Source organism: Lolium perenne, chromosome 3 (genome assembly GCF_019359855.2).
Source record: "Lolium perenne isolate Kyuss_39 chromosome 3, Kyuss_2.0, whole genome shotgun sequence".
Taxonomy (NCBI): Eukaryota; Viridiplantae; Streptophyta; class Magnoliopsida; order Poales; family Poaceae; genus Lolium; species Lolium perenne.
The window spans coordinates 85,765,510-85,781,266 of NC_067246.2; the positions used below are offsets into that span (position 1 = coordinate 85,765,510).

The following is a 15,757-nucleotide window of genomic DNA, read 5'->3' on the forward strand; positions in this document are numbered from 1 at the left end:
CTCGAGCTTCAGAAGTTTTACGAGACTGGCTAAAGGCATACATACCCGACGGTACAAGGAGCGCAACCCCCTAACCCGCCACCCGCACCACAACATCAAGTTCAGCAAATTCAGCCTCGCGCACCAAACAAGGCGTTCCCCCCACCTCGAGGACAGGTGAGCATGATCCGCAAGACTGGTGTCTCCAGGTGGGAGTTGAAGAAATTTACGCAAGAAATCAATCTTGCAGAAGTCACCATGGTGAACGTTCCTGAATACATCGGCTGGTCTAAGCACATCATCCTGTTCAGTAGGGCCCACCACCCGATGTATATTCCAAGACCATGCCATGATGCACTAGTACTCGACGCACAAATTGGTGGATTCAACATGAGCAAAGTATTCATGGATGGAGGAAGCAGATTAAACCTCTTATTCACAAGCACGATGAAGGATATGGGCATCACTGCCGATGTATTGCAGGAATCTGACACGGGATTTCATGGCATTGTTTCGACCTTGCGAGCATACCCTCTCGGCAAGCTCTCTTTGGATGTCATCTTCGGCAAACCCGATAACTTCAGGAAGGAAAGGCTCGAGTTCGAGGTAGTGAATTGGGAATCACAGTACCACGCTATTCTCGGAAGACCAGCATACGCAAAATTCATGGTCGTACCTCATTACACATATCTAAAGCTCAAGATGCCAGGCAACAACGGAACCACTATCATGGTACATGGAATCTTTTCTCGATCAGATAATTGTGACCGAGAATTTCAGAAGATCGCTTCCAAGTTCGGGATAAAACAGGAAATCAAGACACTAGACATCGTCCTCAAGAAGTCAACTCTCGATGACCGGGCATCCAAACCCGAAGAGGTAGATAGCGGTAAAAAATAAAAAAAAACATCACGTCGACCCTGCTACATCAGTAGAAGACACGAAAAAAACTGTCGATGCTTCGAGAGAAGCTGTCGATGCTTCGACAGAAGCCATCGGCGCTTCGATAGAAGCCATTGGTGCCTCAATAGAAGCTATCGACACATCAACGAAAGTCAGCAACATCCAAGCAGACCCTCCTCTTACTTAAGCAGACGCCTCTACCCCAATAACAAGATGAACCCGAAGGAGAAGAAGATGTTTAAGAAGAACATACAGGGTCTGAACAGGAGCAGCAGCCACATCATGACTTCACCACCTATCAGGACATGTACGCGCTCAAAGAAAGAATTGCGAACGTGAGCAACCTCGCCATCAACCTTTGAGACTCCACCACTGATCTCACGTCCCAGTTCACCCATTGGAGCAACCAATGGAACTTAGGGAACTATCCTCGACCGCCACCATGAGCTCAACAAGGGGCTTGCAAAAGCCTAAGCTTGGGGATGTGTTCTTCATGCACTTTTATTTGTGTTTAATAAATTTGTACTTCATCTCTTTAAAGTGCTTTGAAACACTCGTGTTGGTTTATTCCAACACTTTGCTTTTATTTGCTTCCGTTTTTAGTTCGTTTTTACTTTTATTTGTTTTTAGTTCTTTACTTTGTTGCCAATCTTTTTATTTTTCCCTCTCAACCTCAAATTCACAAAAATACAGAAATATTTTTCCTTTTATCCTTGTTCGTGAAAAAGTGGATTTGCATTTGCCTCTTTGTTTTGATATTATTAATGAGAGTGATCTACTATGAGTTTTGAAGCAACACATCATAAGGAAGAGAAATGTGAGTCATCTATAAGAGGTATGTCCTATGTCTCCCGCTTTGGAAATTTGAAATGCTTATGCTAGTTAGTCCACTTGCACGATCAACCCACTTGCGACAGGTGGATATCACGACTCGAACTCTCCTTCACTATAACAATGTCCATGAAGCCACCTAACCAAGTTGAACCCGTATCGAAGTCCGGCCGAATCTTCGAAGCGGACCTAGCTGTTGCGAGGACGGCCTCAGAGGGTCAAAACAAACACTGGGGCGAATTACCCGCTTCAGCATGCGATAAACACACGTGTCGCACCTATACGTGCATACCAGAAACAAGGGATACAAGGCACCCAGGGTATTCCCAAAGATAAAGAAGTAACAGGCTGGCATGCACGCAATAACAAATGGTAAAACATTACGAAACTAGTTGTGGCCACTGGACAAAGCTGTAGATTCCGGCAGTGCTCGAGGGGAGACCCAATAAACATACCCACGTGTGGTTAGAGCGCTCAATCTCACAACAGATAACAAGAACTCAGGGTCCTAGATTTTAAAGAAACACAAGTGAGCCGTCATAAAACGATCAACTGACCCACCGATGCCTCCGCTAACAACTATTAACAAGTAACCATGATACTCTTCAACAGACATATCCATAAACCATGTGTCATGATCCCCCGACAGACCGATAACGATAAAGATAACGGTAACACGATATAAACAACACTAGCATACACTACGACTCGCAAGGCAGATCCGGTAACCAAACAACAGCTGTAGGAGGGTGGTGGAGGCAATATGAGCTGCTAGAGGTAACAAGTGGATAGGACACATGACAAGAACGCAACTCAAGGCTAGCATAAGAGAGAAGACAAAATAAAATAGGTGAGCGACTCCTGCAGAGACAGGAGTTTAGGAATTGCCTGTTAAAGCTTGCCGAGGGACATCCGAAGAACTTGCCGTATCTCACAACACCACTTCGCGATCCTATCCGGGAAGAAGCAAATGCTACAACAAACAACGGATGCAAGGCTTACAACTACGGAAGAAGAACCGTCATGATGAAGATGCATGCATGCATGACATGGTAGATATGATGCGATGCAACTTATCCAATTTAAGCTGAGTCGGAATCCCGGGAAAACAATTAAGGTTGGAGTTGCATTTTCTACCGTCAAAGTTAAGTGTTGATTAGTAGACTTGTTAAGATATGGTATTAGTGGGAGTGGTGTGAAACAATTGAAATAGAGCTTTTACTTGTGTGTTTAATTAATTGTGATAGCTCTTGCTCTAGTTCATTTAGTTAACCAGGTTTTGACTTGGAAATAATATTGCCAAACAAGTACAACAAGAAAAAGTCTACAATTATTACGTGTATGATGACCAATTGTTTTAAGGGTTTAACTTTGAAGATAGTTAATCCCATAGATGTAGTGATAGACTTGATATCACTCTTGATAGGAATTGTATGATTGAACTGAAGTCTAGTGGTGATTGAGATACATGCCGAACTGTAATATTGTGAATCAAGTATGATACTTCTTAAAGCCTGTCTACAAACTATGGTGCATACTCTTGGTGACAAGGGTTTAACTAAAGCTTGTCTACAAACTATTGCTTAATGCCTGTCTACAAACTCGACGAGCGCGCTTTTGTATGCGACATCGAGGCTTGTGGCCACGGATGTCGTTTTCGTCGAGTCGGAAGGGTGAATCTGCACTTTCTTCGTGTCCTTGGTTGCATCGAACACTTGGTCAGGTAAATCCCGACGTACGTCGGGGGATACCTCATGATCGACTGCACTTTGGATTTGGAGAAATTCTGTGTGCATCCTGAAAGACTCTGACAACTTGTGGAACTCTCTGTCGTAGGCATTAGAACGGGCAAAACTTCCTTTGATGGTGATGAATCCATTACGTCATGGCATCTTAAAAATAAGGTACGTGTATTGTGAAACCGCCATGAACCGGGAGTATGCACGCCATCCTAGTATCGCATGATACTGTGATGGCCAATCCACAACTTCGAACTTGAGTTTTTTTCTTCTGAAGTTTTCCCTTGTCCTGAAGAATACGTCAAGAAATATCTTCCCCAAAGGCATCTCTGGTTTTCCCAGAACTATGTCGTGGAACCAAGCATCCGAGGGTATCAGGTTTGTGAGATATATGTTAATTGCTCGCAAGGTCTTGGCATAAATCAATTGATGGCGCTTCCTGCATCGAGGAAAACCCTGCTTCAATCGTACCCGCTGATCTGAGCATCGAGGACCAAAGGTGAGTGAGCTGGTCGAGGGATTTTGTAAGGGTGATCGTCCCTACCAAACCCAATGTATTGATCGGACCGGTCGAGGTATTTAGGCGTAGGAGGTGGCGCACGGATCACCAAATTTACTTGTCACGTGATTAACTTCTGCTCCCTATTGGGTGGTCTCCCCTTCTGGATCATATTGACTGCTCCCCTGGGCTCGAGGTATCCATCTGATGGATTACTATTGTTTGTTGGTGCCGCTTGTATCACTAGTATTGGATTCTATGGAGGCAGTGGTGGCGGAGGGGGTCATTGATAGAAACCGACCAAGGCGCCCAGCAAACCCTTGCCTTGATGTGTTTTGATGTGCTCTTTCGAAGACTGTGAGCATCTGCTGGAAAGTTCTGCACTCCTTCAGCAAATGATTCGACTGTCTGCGCCTCTCAGAGTCAAAGTAAAAGTGCATGGTACATGGTGCGTTAAGCATGTACTCCTCTGTTAACTCACGTTGTGGCTAGAACCGTGGCCTAGATTTGTATGTCTTCCTGCTGGAGCTTTGTTTGTCTCGATTGCTGACTCGATATCCGCTGTTTCGGTAGTCATCCTTCCAATCATCCTTGCTTGTGAAATCAACCGCGATTTGCACTCCTTGGTCGATCCTCCCGACTGTCAATCATAGTCGTCGTAGTTTTGAGGCCGTCTCTTGCGATCATTTCCATTCCTTGGTCGATCCTCTTCGGTGACCTTGCTCGTTTGTTACTTGCTACTACAGTTGGGCAAAGTTCGGGCCGGGTTGGGCTTTGGGCCGGGCTTTAAAAAAGCCGCCAGTAAAAAGTTAGGCCCGAGCCCGACCCGGCTTGATAGTAGGGCCTGTAATTTAAGCCCAAACCCGGCCCGAACAAGCAAAAAGCCCGACACGGCCCGAGAAGCCTGGCCCGACCAGGATAAAATGCGCGAAAATGAAGGCCTGAGCCCGGCCCGACCCAACGTTCGGGCTCAGATTTCAGGCCCGAGCCCGGCCCGAAGTGCAAGCCTGACCCGGCCTGGCCCGGGATTTTTGGTCGGCTTGGGTCGGGCCGTCCGGGCTGGGCATGCCCAGCTCACCATCTGTACTTGCTACATCCTCGCCATTAGCCCATTTGTTTGCCAGATCCATTAACTCTCCTACTGCTTTTGGTTTGGCTCTTCCCAACTCCTCAACAAAGTTTGTGCAGCGCAAACCGTTGTTAAATGCATCGATTGCCTGTTCATCGGAGATGTTTTTGGCTGAGTTTTCAATCACGCTCCACCTCTGGGGGTATGAGCGCATTGAATCTCCTAATTTCTAGGTACACTTCTGCAACTCTTGTAAACGGGCAGGCCCATCCACTAAACGGGAGGCCCATTCAACGTGTTGAATGGATAAGAAGATTACGCTGGGCCAACCCATTAACTAAATTGGACCATCCAAATTTGTCAGGTGACTAGTCAAACAAAAGAAGTTGGCATGACCTGCCACCTAAGTGGGCTGGCCCAATTATCTTGTTGACCGGTCAAACAAAGACATTCGGCCCGGCGCACGTGCTTAGTGGGCTGGCTCGTTTATATGTTTGACCGGTCAAACCAACTTTGATGGGCCGGCCCACGATCTGAATGGGTCGGCCCATTTAGTGTTTGGCCGGTCAAACCAAGACATTAGACCCGGCTTGCGTACCTAATGAACTGGTCCAGTTATATAGTTGACTGGTCAAACCAAGTCAGGTGGCCAAACCCACAAATTAAATGGGGACAGCCTGCTTAAGGCGTGACATGTCTTGTGTGGATCTACAATCTACCACGGGTTTTCAGATAGTTAACGACGTTACCAGACAGTTAATGGATTGGCCACATGTCCGTTAACAGTCAGCGGACTTCCAGAAATCTTTTGTAACCGTGCGATTTTTTGTGGCTAAAGGACACCCAAACGCGAGAAAGCGTAAAATCCGAGGTGTATCCTTCAGCGATGCGATATGCACCACATAACCCATATTGTCGGCTTAGGCTCATTGGCGATGAAAAACACTCCTTAGCTGACAAAAAATTAATATTATAAATAAGAACTTTTCCTGCAGTGGTATTGGTTATGTTCGCCGAGATCCTGGGCCGCCAAGCGCTCACTCCACCACCTCGCAGCCCACTGAAGTCCCGCCTCCGTGCGAAGGGAGGCTGTCAGGGGTGCGCCTCCACCACCGGCCGCCTTCGACATCCAGGAGAGGCCGCCAAAATCGACAATAGCGAGGCAGCGGCCGGGAGAGGCAAATCGGGGCCGACTTTGGCCCTTAGGGTTGGGCCTCCAGAGCCGCTCGAGCGAGCGGCCCGGGAGGGAGCGGGAAAGTGTTACTGAAAAATAGGTGGATGGTCTGATATTGAGTTTGAAGTCCAACGTTGGGGGGAGCTCCTCGCCACCGATCTGGTCGGTGGTTGTTCGGCACCGCACACCCTCCCACGATCCAGGTAATTTAGTGGGCCGCGGCCCATTACGTCAGGTGAGTTTTTTTTTCCTTTTTCTTCCTTCTTTTCTGTTTTTTCTTTTCTGTTTATATTTTCGTTTTTTTAAAATCTAACCGTTTTTAAAACTTTTTTTGAGAAATTTTTTTTCATAAAATTTGAACAGTTTTCTGAAACCAAAACAGTTTTTAAATTTGAACATTTTTTCGATTTGAATATTTTCAAAATTTGAAATTTGAATAATTTTTTAACTCGAACAATTTTCAAAATTGAACGTTTTTAAAATATGAACAAATTTCGAATGAACGCTTTTTCTATTTGAACAATTTTATATTTGAACAATTTTCAAATTTTCAAATTTGAACGGTTTTCGTATTTGAACGGTTTTCAGATTTGAACGGTTTTCAAATTTGAACATTTTTTAATTTAAACATTTTCTCAATTTGAACAATTTGTAAAAATAAAAAAATTCGAATCTAAAAAATACAAACAAAACCGAAACCAGAAAAAAGAAAAAGAAAAGAAAACAGAAAAAAAACCAGAAAAAGAAAAAAGAAAAACAAAGAAAAAAGAACTGTTACAGGCCAAATAGCCACAAATGGGCCTGGCCCATACCCGACCAGGGGGTGTGCGGTGGCCGGTAACCACCGACCTGGTCGGTGTATAGGTTTTGCCAACGTTGGGGATTCCTTCGCAATATTTGATATTTTGATCATTTGGAGCCCCACGTCCACTGAGAATGGTACGGATCGGATTCAGATCAAAATTGAGAAACAGGCACCTCACCGTCCTCATCCCAATCTCCACTCCACTCTGGATCGTGGCTGCACGCTCCTCATTCCATTCCCCACCGAATCGTGGCCACGATCGAGAGCCACGCACGCAGACACAATCTCGGACGGAGCATGGACGCGACGGAGCCAAACTGCAGGCCCAGCCGTTAGGAGAGACGTCGCAGTCGAAGCACGCATAATGCACCCGATACGGACGAGGACCCACACGGCCGAGCCACCGCCACAGCAGCTGCGTGCCGGCGGCCGGGCCGGCTCGTCAGCCGGCGAGGGGGACGCGGTTGTTGCGAGGTCGCCATCGAAGACGGATCAAGGATCATGCAGCGCAACGTTGCAGGGGGTGGACCGACAGCTTGCTTGGCTTTGGCTTCTTCCCAGAATCCCAGTTTGTTCTTCTTGAGATTTGGCTCTGGCTTTTGATCCGCGGCCGGAAAAGTGCCAACGAAAACGAGGGATAGGTGGTTTCCAGCCTAGTTTCTGACGGAAGATGACAGCTAACTATGAACGGTTTGCTGCCCACCAGATTTTGAATGGCTTGTAGCTAGGGGTATTGAATTTGCGAGAGACGCATGATCTGTCGAGCTGAGTGCATGAACAGGTGTGGCTCAAATCGACCACCTTGTTGGCTTGTTGAGTTAAGTTACTCTAATGTATACGTGGTCTGGCCAGAGTCGGTGGCGAGGGGTCGCAAGTAAAGGGCCGAGAAAACATGCACTGTATATATGCAACATAGAAAGCCTACGCTTAGTCGCTTACAACACCATAAAACAACATTGTAGCATGGAGACAGATGCCCGGATGAACCATAATCATGTGGGTCGTGTGCAAACAACAAGATTATAACATTTCAAGGGAACATACCCATAAATGAAAGTCAATACTCCCAAATCACTAGTATTCCCCACAAAAGTTGAAAATAGGACACATGGTCTAAATGTATCTAAAAGTCCTTCACAACATCACGAATCATCATTTTCATTAACCCTTCCTCACCACAACATTTTTATAAGCCCACATAAAATGTCTCGATATACACCCGCATAATTTTCTTTAAATGTTTAGACATTCTGAAACATGTTTTTTTTTTAATACGTGTAGATGCACCTACTATCCAAAAAAACAGCAACCGGTTCTACGCCTATTACCCAAATGGCGGTCAGTTGGTGTCGGTGAGCATGCGGGTCCTGGCGCAAGCATCCAATGTTGATGGAGAGTTCCCCATCTGCTATGGTCATGTGGATCAGGAGACAGCAATAGGAATTTTGAACACGCCCCCGTTTAACCGGATCTATGTCAATGTTGGGATGCATCCTGGAAGACATCCTTCCTGCAGCCCAAGGGCGCACCAGCGGCTACTCTAGCACCGAGGCAACGACACTAGGACAAGGTGGATGTTTTTCATCGGCTTGAGTCTTTATGGAGTGACATCAGTCACTTCTGCGGCGTGACATGGGCACCCCCCCGACAGCCGTGGCGTGGGTATTCGGTGGGCGGACGTCCCACCAATCTTCTGAAGTATTTTTCATAGCATAGAGTACTTGTTGCTACAACTTGTGAAGATCTGGCATCAATATTTTGATTAGCGCAATGCTTTATTCCTGGGGTGAAAACTCTAGCCTTTAGTGGTCAGACTCACCGGGGATAAATTTGCATTGTTACCTTCTTGAAGGTGTCGTCCCCTTGCCATTGTGCCGGCCTGCACTAGTTTTCTCGGCCCCCATGATGAAAATCCTTGTTGTGTTGTGACCTCTCAACCCGGACATTGTGACGGTGACATGGCGTGCTTTCCTTCTTGAAGGTTTTGATGTAGAAGAAGCTGACTTAGTCGTACATGTTAATTTCCTATATAGTAATGGTTATGTGTTATGTGCTTTACTTGTTGATGGCAATGGCATCGTTTTGTTGCTCAACTTTAATAAAAAAAATATGTTGTGTACATCATTTTTACGCAAAGGCCGTGCTTTCAGCCTCCTTTACAAAAAAACAACATGGTCATAAGATTTGTTTTCTTAGTTTGTGTTAGAGGCTTGTTTCATGTGTCACATGTGAACAAATATTGAATTATTTCATATATAGCCTCTTCATTTTATTAATATCAAGAACTTTGAGTACAAGAAACTTCTAGATTAGGCATTATGTATTATTGAGGTAGAAGATCTTTTAAAACTAAGAGTTCCTATCCTGCCCTATGGGGATAATCAGCTACATATATAGATGAGTGTATTTGCATACTTACACAAAAGATATACATATATGAGAGAGTGAAGTCCATCTATGACAAAATTTGTATGGGGACAATTATGATAGCTCGCTTAAATTCTTAGAAGACCGACTTAGATTATCAAAATAAGTGAGTAAAATTAGTAGGCATATAAGTTGTCATATAAAAATATCGTAGGCTAGGATAGTAAATCGTCATCCCTCGAAACTCTATCTAATGGATCTCAATATTACTCAGGGTATTAGGGGATCACATAGATGAAAATTCAATGTTCTACTGAGCTAAAAATATATAGAGAAAACTAGGAGGCATGCATAGTTCGCAAAGAATAAATCAATGCATTTAATAGATGTATTTATCACTTAGAAAATTAAATGAAAAATAATGAAATTTAAAATGTGTTGTAACTATATTCAACACAAAACTAGAAGAATATTATAATTCAGAATTTAAAACTAGGAGTTCTAAAACAGAATTGTCCCAGCTTGGCATGAGTGAAGGAACCGCCATAGCCGCTTCCTCCAAGCTCAAAGGTGTGGCTTGAAAGCAACAAATCGTGTACGGCGGGGAACAATCCACTCTCCAGATATGAGAGTGAATAAGGACTTTTGGAAATTGGCGTGGCTAGAGACCGTTATGTGATTAAAGGTAACATGTCAGGGCTAGAAATTGTGTAGATTTCAGAATAAATTTGCAGGATATAATACGATAGTGGTAGATGTATTGGGAGTGTCTATTTGTAAGTCCACATAGGACTAATTATTTGTAGTTCGACGATCATTGCCATTGATTATTTATTGAACAAGTTTGTAGAAGAGAATTTTCTAAACCGTGCACACGTGCTCACATTGCTAAATAAAGATGGCGGAGACCAACTTATAATGTGTTCTAAAATGTTATAAACACCTAGAGATTTGCACCACACGCACAGAGTGTCATGTATTTTTCATGTGAGTATATGCATAACTCGCGACAATGGATAGCAGCATTTCTTCCTAATAGTTATATTTTACAAGTTTTAATTGACTGATTATCACTAATAACATATGGCTGCAGTTATTATATAAGATATCAAAAGATGTCCTCATTTAATACACAAATTCACTAACCATTTCTCTCAATTTATCCTCTGCTACGTAATCCACCACCTGAACTTATCTTCCTGCATATTAGGTCATACAAGACCACTACATATACAAAACATGACGACTCACAACCACCACAATGAGAGGAGAGACATGGTGAGGATGGTCACGATCCCCATAGGAAACCATTTCTTTTTGAGATTTTATGCCCCCAATTTTTCTTTTGAAAATGCTATGCTAATTTCGTGAACACCTAGGGCTCCATGGTGGTTATAAAAAAATACATTTCAACATTCAAATTTATTATAATAAACTCACATGTCCAAGGTTTCATAATCAATGTAATTGACTGAACCATTTAGAATAACTAAACTTATATTTTTGAAACTCGAGAGATACCTTTTATGTGGGATTTTTTTATTTTGGAAATCTACCAAGCTGTCCATGTGGTCGCTAGGGTTTTGTAATTTGCTATAAAAAAATGCATTAAGCCGCGAGGGCATCTGATGAGCCTTCGGACTATTGATAGGGCGTTCACTACCAACCCCCTTTTTTACGTCATTACGAAGATGGAATATGATTTTCCTAGTTTATAGAGTTTGTACCTTGATTTCCAACGGGAAATTAATACTAACAGATGACTAAATTGATGCTTTCATGTGAGGGTAGGGTATGTACTAGTTTTTTTCCTTGTCACAAGATATTGAGAACGGATCAAAGGGTATTCCTAACTACAATCCTTACTCGATGCCACATTACTATTTTCTTCATAAGGTCCATTCTTGACATTGACCGAGGCCTTTGTCTTCCTAGCTACTGTTTCATGTCGAGTTCCCTGATCAAGCTTATTGGGTTCTCAAAATATTTCGCATAGTTTTTATAAGTTTATGGCATATTTTAAAACATTGGAAACCATAGATTATGAATTGTCTTCATTAAAACATAATGGATTAGTTTTAACGAAATTCCGGTCTCTAAATGCCAAGTTTCTAAATTTAGGAGCACATACGGAGTGGAAGGTATGTACTATGTGGGAATTGATGTTGATACGCGCCATGAATCACCTACATTTGTGTTTGTGATTAGGTACGGGAGGCGCCGACGATGTCCATAACCACGATAACAATCCCCTGGTCCTTGCTGCAGGAAGCTGCGACAGTTTCCGGTTCATGACAGTAACGTGCAACTTATTCATCAACAGATGAATAAAATTCAGCAATCCTCTGGTCTCCTATGAGCGTTGAGCGGACAACAGTTGAACAGATGACCGGCTGGAGCATGGGAAGGCTAAATAGACTTTCGGTATATACATGCCACGATAGTGTTAGATTTATGAGCACATACGGCAGTACTGGTAGTGTGTACTATGTGCCATCTAGTAGTCGATGCTGATATGTGCCTGGACTCCACCTACATTTGTTTGTGATTAGGTGCGGGATCCAGCGGCCGACAGTGGCGATAACTACGAAAATAATCCCGTGGTCCATCCAGCAGCAAGGAGTTGAGACCGTTATCGATTTCATCCAATATACTAACACGGAACTTTATTCATCGACCACAAGTTAATGAATTTTCTTCTTCTTCAGATAAGAATGTTCTTCTTCAGATAACGATTATCTATGTGCGCCATCCGGACCACACTGAGGTTGTCCTACGCAATATCGATTCATTGTTCCGTTTCAGTGGAACTTGGGGCTGGAATCCGGTGTGTTTCCAGCTATTTTTTGGCCCCCTCCCTCCGCGTTTTATGACTGCATTTTTCTGGGATGTTATACTAGTGTCCAATAATTCCCCCCACCTACTCGGCACTTCGGTTTTGCCATTATACGGCACTCACAAAAGAGTATATTCAAAGAATACGAGAATGAGTGTATCTGGATAGCGTTGTTTTCTTTATATATTTCTCTGCTGTCTGATGAAGGATGTTCACTTTAAATTCTCAATCTTCAGTCGGACACAACGGAGCGCGCACAATGCCTACCTCCTCCGCTCCCCGCCTCCTCTTCCTCTGCTTCACTCTGCTCTCCCACTTCCACTCCTCCGTCGCTACGCCGAGCCACCTCCGCCTCTCCGTCCAGGACATCGCCACCGTCGAGGCGGCACAGCCGGCTCGACACCGTGCCAAGGCCAAGACCACCTTCTTCGAGGTCGACCGGCCGCTCCGCCCGCCGCGTGGGAGCTCGGGGCCCTGCTCCACGCTCCTCCTCTCCCACTCATTCGCGCTCACGCTCACCAAGCCGCCCGTCACCACCGCCTACTCGCCGCCGTCCTGCCTGCGCGGCGCGGGGGACGTCTCCCTCGCCGTCCTCGAGTGGCGCGCCGACTGCCACGGCGTCCAGTACGACCGCATCTTCGGCGTCTGGCTCGGCGGCGCCGAGCTCCTCCGCGGCAGCACCGCCGAGCCGCGCCCCGGCGGGGTCACCTGGTCGGTGCACAAGGACGTCACTAAATACACGTCCCTCCTCGCCACCGGCAACTCCACCCTCGCCGTCTACCTCGGCAACCTCATCGACGACACCTACAACGGCGTCTACTACGCCAACCTCACGCTCCACCTCTACTTCCACCGCAAGGCCCAGTCGGCCCCAACCCCGGCAGCGTCGGCGCCCGCGGACCTGATCGTGCCCGTGTCAAGGAGCCTGCCTCTCGATGATGGGCTGTGGTTCGTGGTCCAGAACGGCACCGGCGTCGAGTCCACGCGCGTCGCCGTGCCGGCCAACGCGTACCGCGCCGTGCTCGAGGTCTACGTCTCCTCCCACTACTCGGACGAGTTCTGGTACATGAACACGCCGGACCAGAACGGGCCGTTCCGCGAGGTCACCGTCCAGCTCGACGGCGACGTCGTGGGCGCCGTCTGGCCGTTCCCGGTGATCTACACCGGCGGCATCAACCCGCTCATCTGGCGCCCCATCACCAGCATTGGCTCCTTCAACCTGCCCACCTACGACATCGAGCTCACCCCTTTCCTGGGCAAGCTGTTAGACAACAAGGACCACGAGGTCGGGTTCGCGGTCACCAACGCGCAGAACTCGTGGTACGTCAACGCCAACCTCCACCTCTGGCTCGATCCCAAGGCGTCCACCACCGCCGGCGGTCTCATCTCCCACGACGCGCCCAAGCTGGCGGGAGGCATCAACTCCCACTCCCTGGACGGCATCGACGGCGAGTACCGCGCGACGGCGAGCCGCAACATCTCGGCGACAGGGTGGGTGAGCTCGTCCCGCGGCAACATTACCACCACGTTTGCCCAGCGGCTGAACTTCGCGAACACGAACGTGGTGAGCAAGAACGGAAGCGAGCAGGCGATCAACCAGACCATCGACGCGCACACCGAGGTCGGCGGCGGCGGCACGTACGCGCACCAGCTGCACCACAGCTTCCCGCTCTACATCTTCCTCGGCGGCAACGGCAGCGGCACCTCGTCGCAGCGGCTGATGCGGAAGGTGCAGATCGGGTTCATGGAGTCCCGCTCCGGCGCCGTCGCGGGAACGAGCACGCTGCGCAACGAGCAGGTGGCGGAGGCGGTGGTGGTGCTCCGGGACGACCAGGTGGCCGGCGCGTCGTGGCGGATGCACCAGGTCTACAACTACGGCGCCAGCAACGGCGCCTGCTACGTCAGGAACGTCACCAGCGTCGGCTACGACGTGCTTTTCGACCATGATGAGGCGTCGTGCGGCGGCACGGGACGACGTTGACGCCTGTCGGCCGGCGCACTCCTGCGTCTGCGTGGCGCGCGCGAGTAGATAGCCAGGATCGATAACGGCTGGTGTAAAGTGTAAATGGTAATGGGAATACAAGTGGGCCCTATTAGTTTCGTTTCGTAGGCTTGTTGGTTCAATTATATGATGGCCCGTTTCGTGTCCTTAGCTATGAATAAGAAAAGTGTGATTCGCTCAAAAAAAAAAAAAGTGTGATCATGTGATCCCTAACTGCAATTCATAGATTATACTCCGTATTACAGATCCCTGAATTTCGTGAATTTGAATGTTCATTTCATAAGAGTCGATGTGCCTGATCTGGGGCAAAGGAAGTTGGGGGACTTCCTTTCGCCGGAGCTGGTGACGACGTTGGCCATCCGGGAGCGTGCGGGCTCGTCGGACGAGCGCCCCTGCCGCGCGCTGTTGGAGTTGGGCTCCCAGGTTTCGCCTCTCTCGCCGCCGGCTGCGGTGGGAACCGGGGGTGGGCGGGGATTTTCTCAACCTGGAGGACTTCCCGCCGCTGTGCGAGGTCGCGATTCTGCTCTCTCCGGCGGTGGTGCTTATTGGGAAAGTCCCCGTCGTTCTCGCCCCGTCGGGCGCGCCGCCGCTCGCCGGGGAGGCGCTCCCCGATCTAGGGTTTGGGGAGAGCGTGGCGTCCCCGCACCTGGGCAGCGGTGGGGTTTCTCTTGGGCCGCTGGTTCCTGGGCCTCTTGGGCCTTTGTGCCTTTCTAACCAGGGTGCTACCGCGGATGTCTGCCACCTGTCCCAGGGACGCAGTTGTTCGGTCAGGATCACTTCACTGAGGGAGAATGACTTGACCATATCCTTCGAGCACCTGAACATTGTTACTGGAGCCGCCACAACTGCTGCTCGGCCAATCCGCCCGTCCAGGAATGCAGCCAGCCCCACTCCGGCAGCCCAAGAATCAGTCGGGTCAGCACCAGCACTCATTTTCAAAAAGCTCACCCCTGCTGAGATGGACGACCGCTGTGCCAAGGGCCTGTGTTTCAATTGTGACGACAAGTTTGTGCGGGGACATCGCTGCAAACGGCTGTTCTACATACAGTCCGCTGACGACGAGGAGGAGCCCTTAGCGGATGCACATGAGGAGGCCAAATTTTCACTTCTCGCTATCACTGGGATTCCCACCAGCGATACCATGCAGGTTGTTATATGTATCGGGGATCGTGACCTAGTTGCCCTGCTGGATTCTGGTAGTACGCATAACTTCATCCACGAGGAGTTGGCCACCGTCGTGGGCTTGCCCTTCTCCTCTGATCGCCGCCTTGGAGTCACAGTTGCAAATGGGGATCGGGTTACTTGCCATGGACTACTCAAGTAGGCAGCGATCACAATTGACACGGAGAATTTTTTGGCCGACTTGCACGCCATTCCATTGGGCGGGTTTGACGTTGTGCTTGGTACGCGTTCTCTCAAGACGCTCGGACCCAATGTGTGGGATTTCACCACTCAGTGGATGTCGTTTTGGCACACGGACCATCGGGTGGAGTGGGCAGGTCTTGGTTCTTCATGCCGGCCTGCACACCTACATGTCTACGAGGGTAGAGCTC

At 47.6% G+C, this 15,757-nt stretch overlaps 1 protein-coding gene across 1 annotated transcript; it reads left to right on the forward strand.

Annotated features, from left to right (window-relative positions):
* The first annotated feature begins 12,409 nt into the window (after nt 1-12,409).
* Nucleotides 12,410-14,443, forward strand: LOC127341733 (peptide-N4-(N-acetyl-beta-glucosaminyl)asparagine amidase A-like). Its single transcript, XM_051367663.2, has one exon. It carries the CDS (start codon nt 12,411-12,413, stop codon nt 14,181-14,183), a length of 1,773 nt encoding a protein of 590 aa, XP_051223623.2. The 5' UTR covers nt 12,410; the 3' UTR covers nt 14,184-14,443.
* The last annotated feature ends 1,314 nt before the right edge of the window (nt 14,444-15,757 follow it).

Bases quoted from the DNA above. Each gene is read 5' to 3' on its own strand.
- LOC127341733 (XM_051367663.2), top strand. From the start codon at position 12,411: ATGTTCACTTTAAATTCTCAATCTTCAGTCGGACACAACGGAGCGCGC.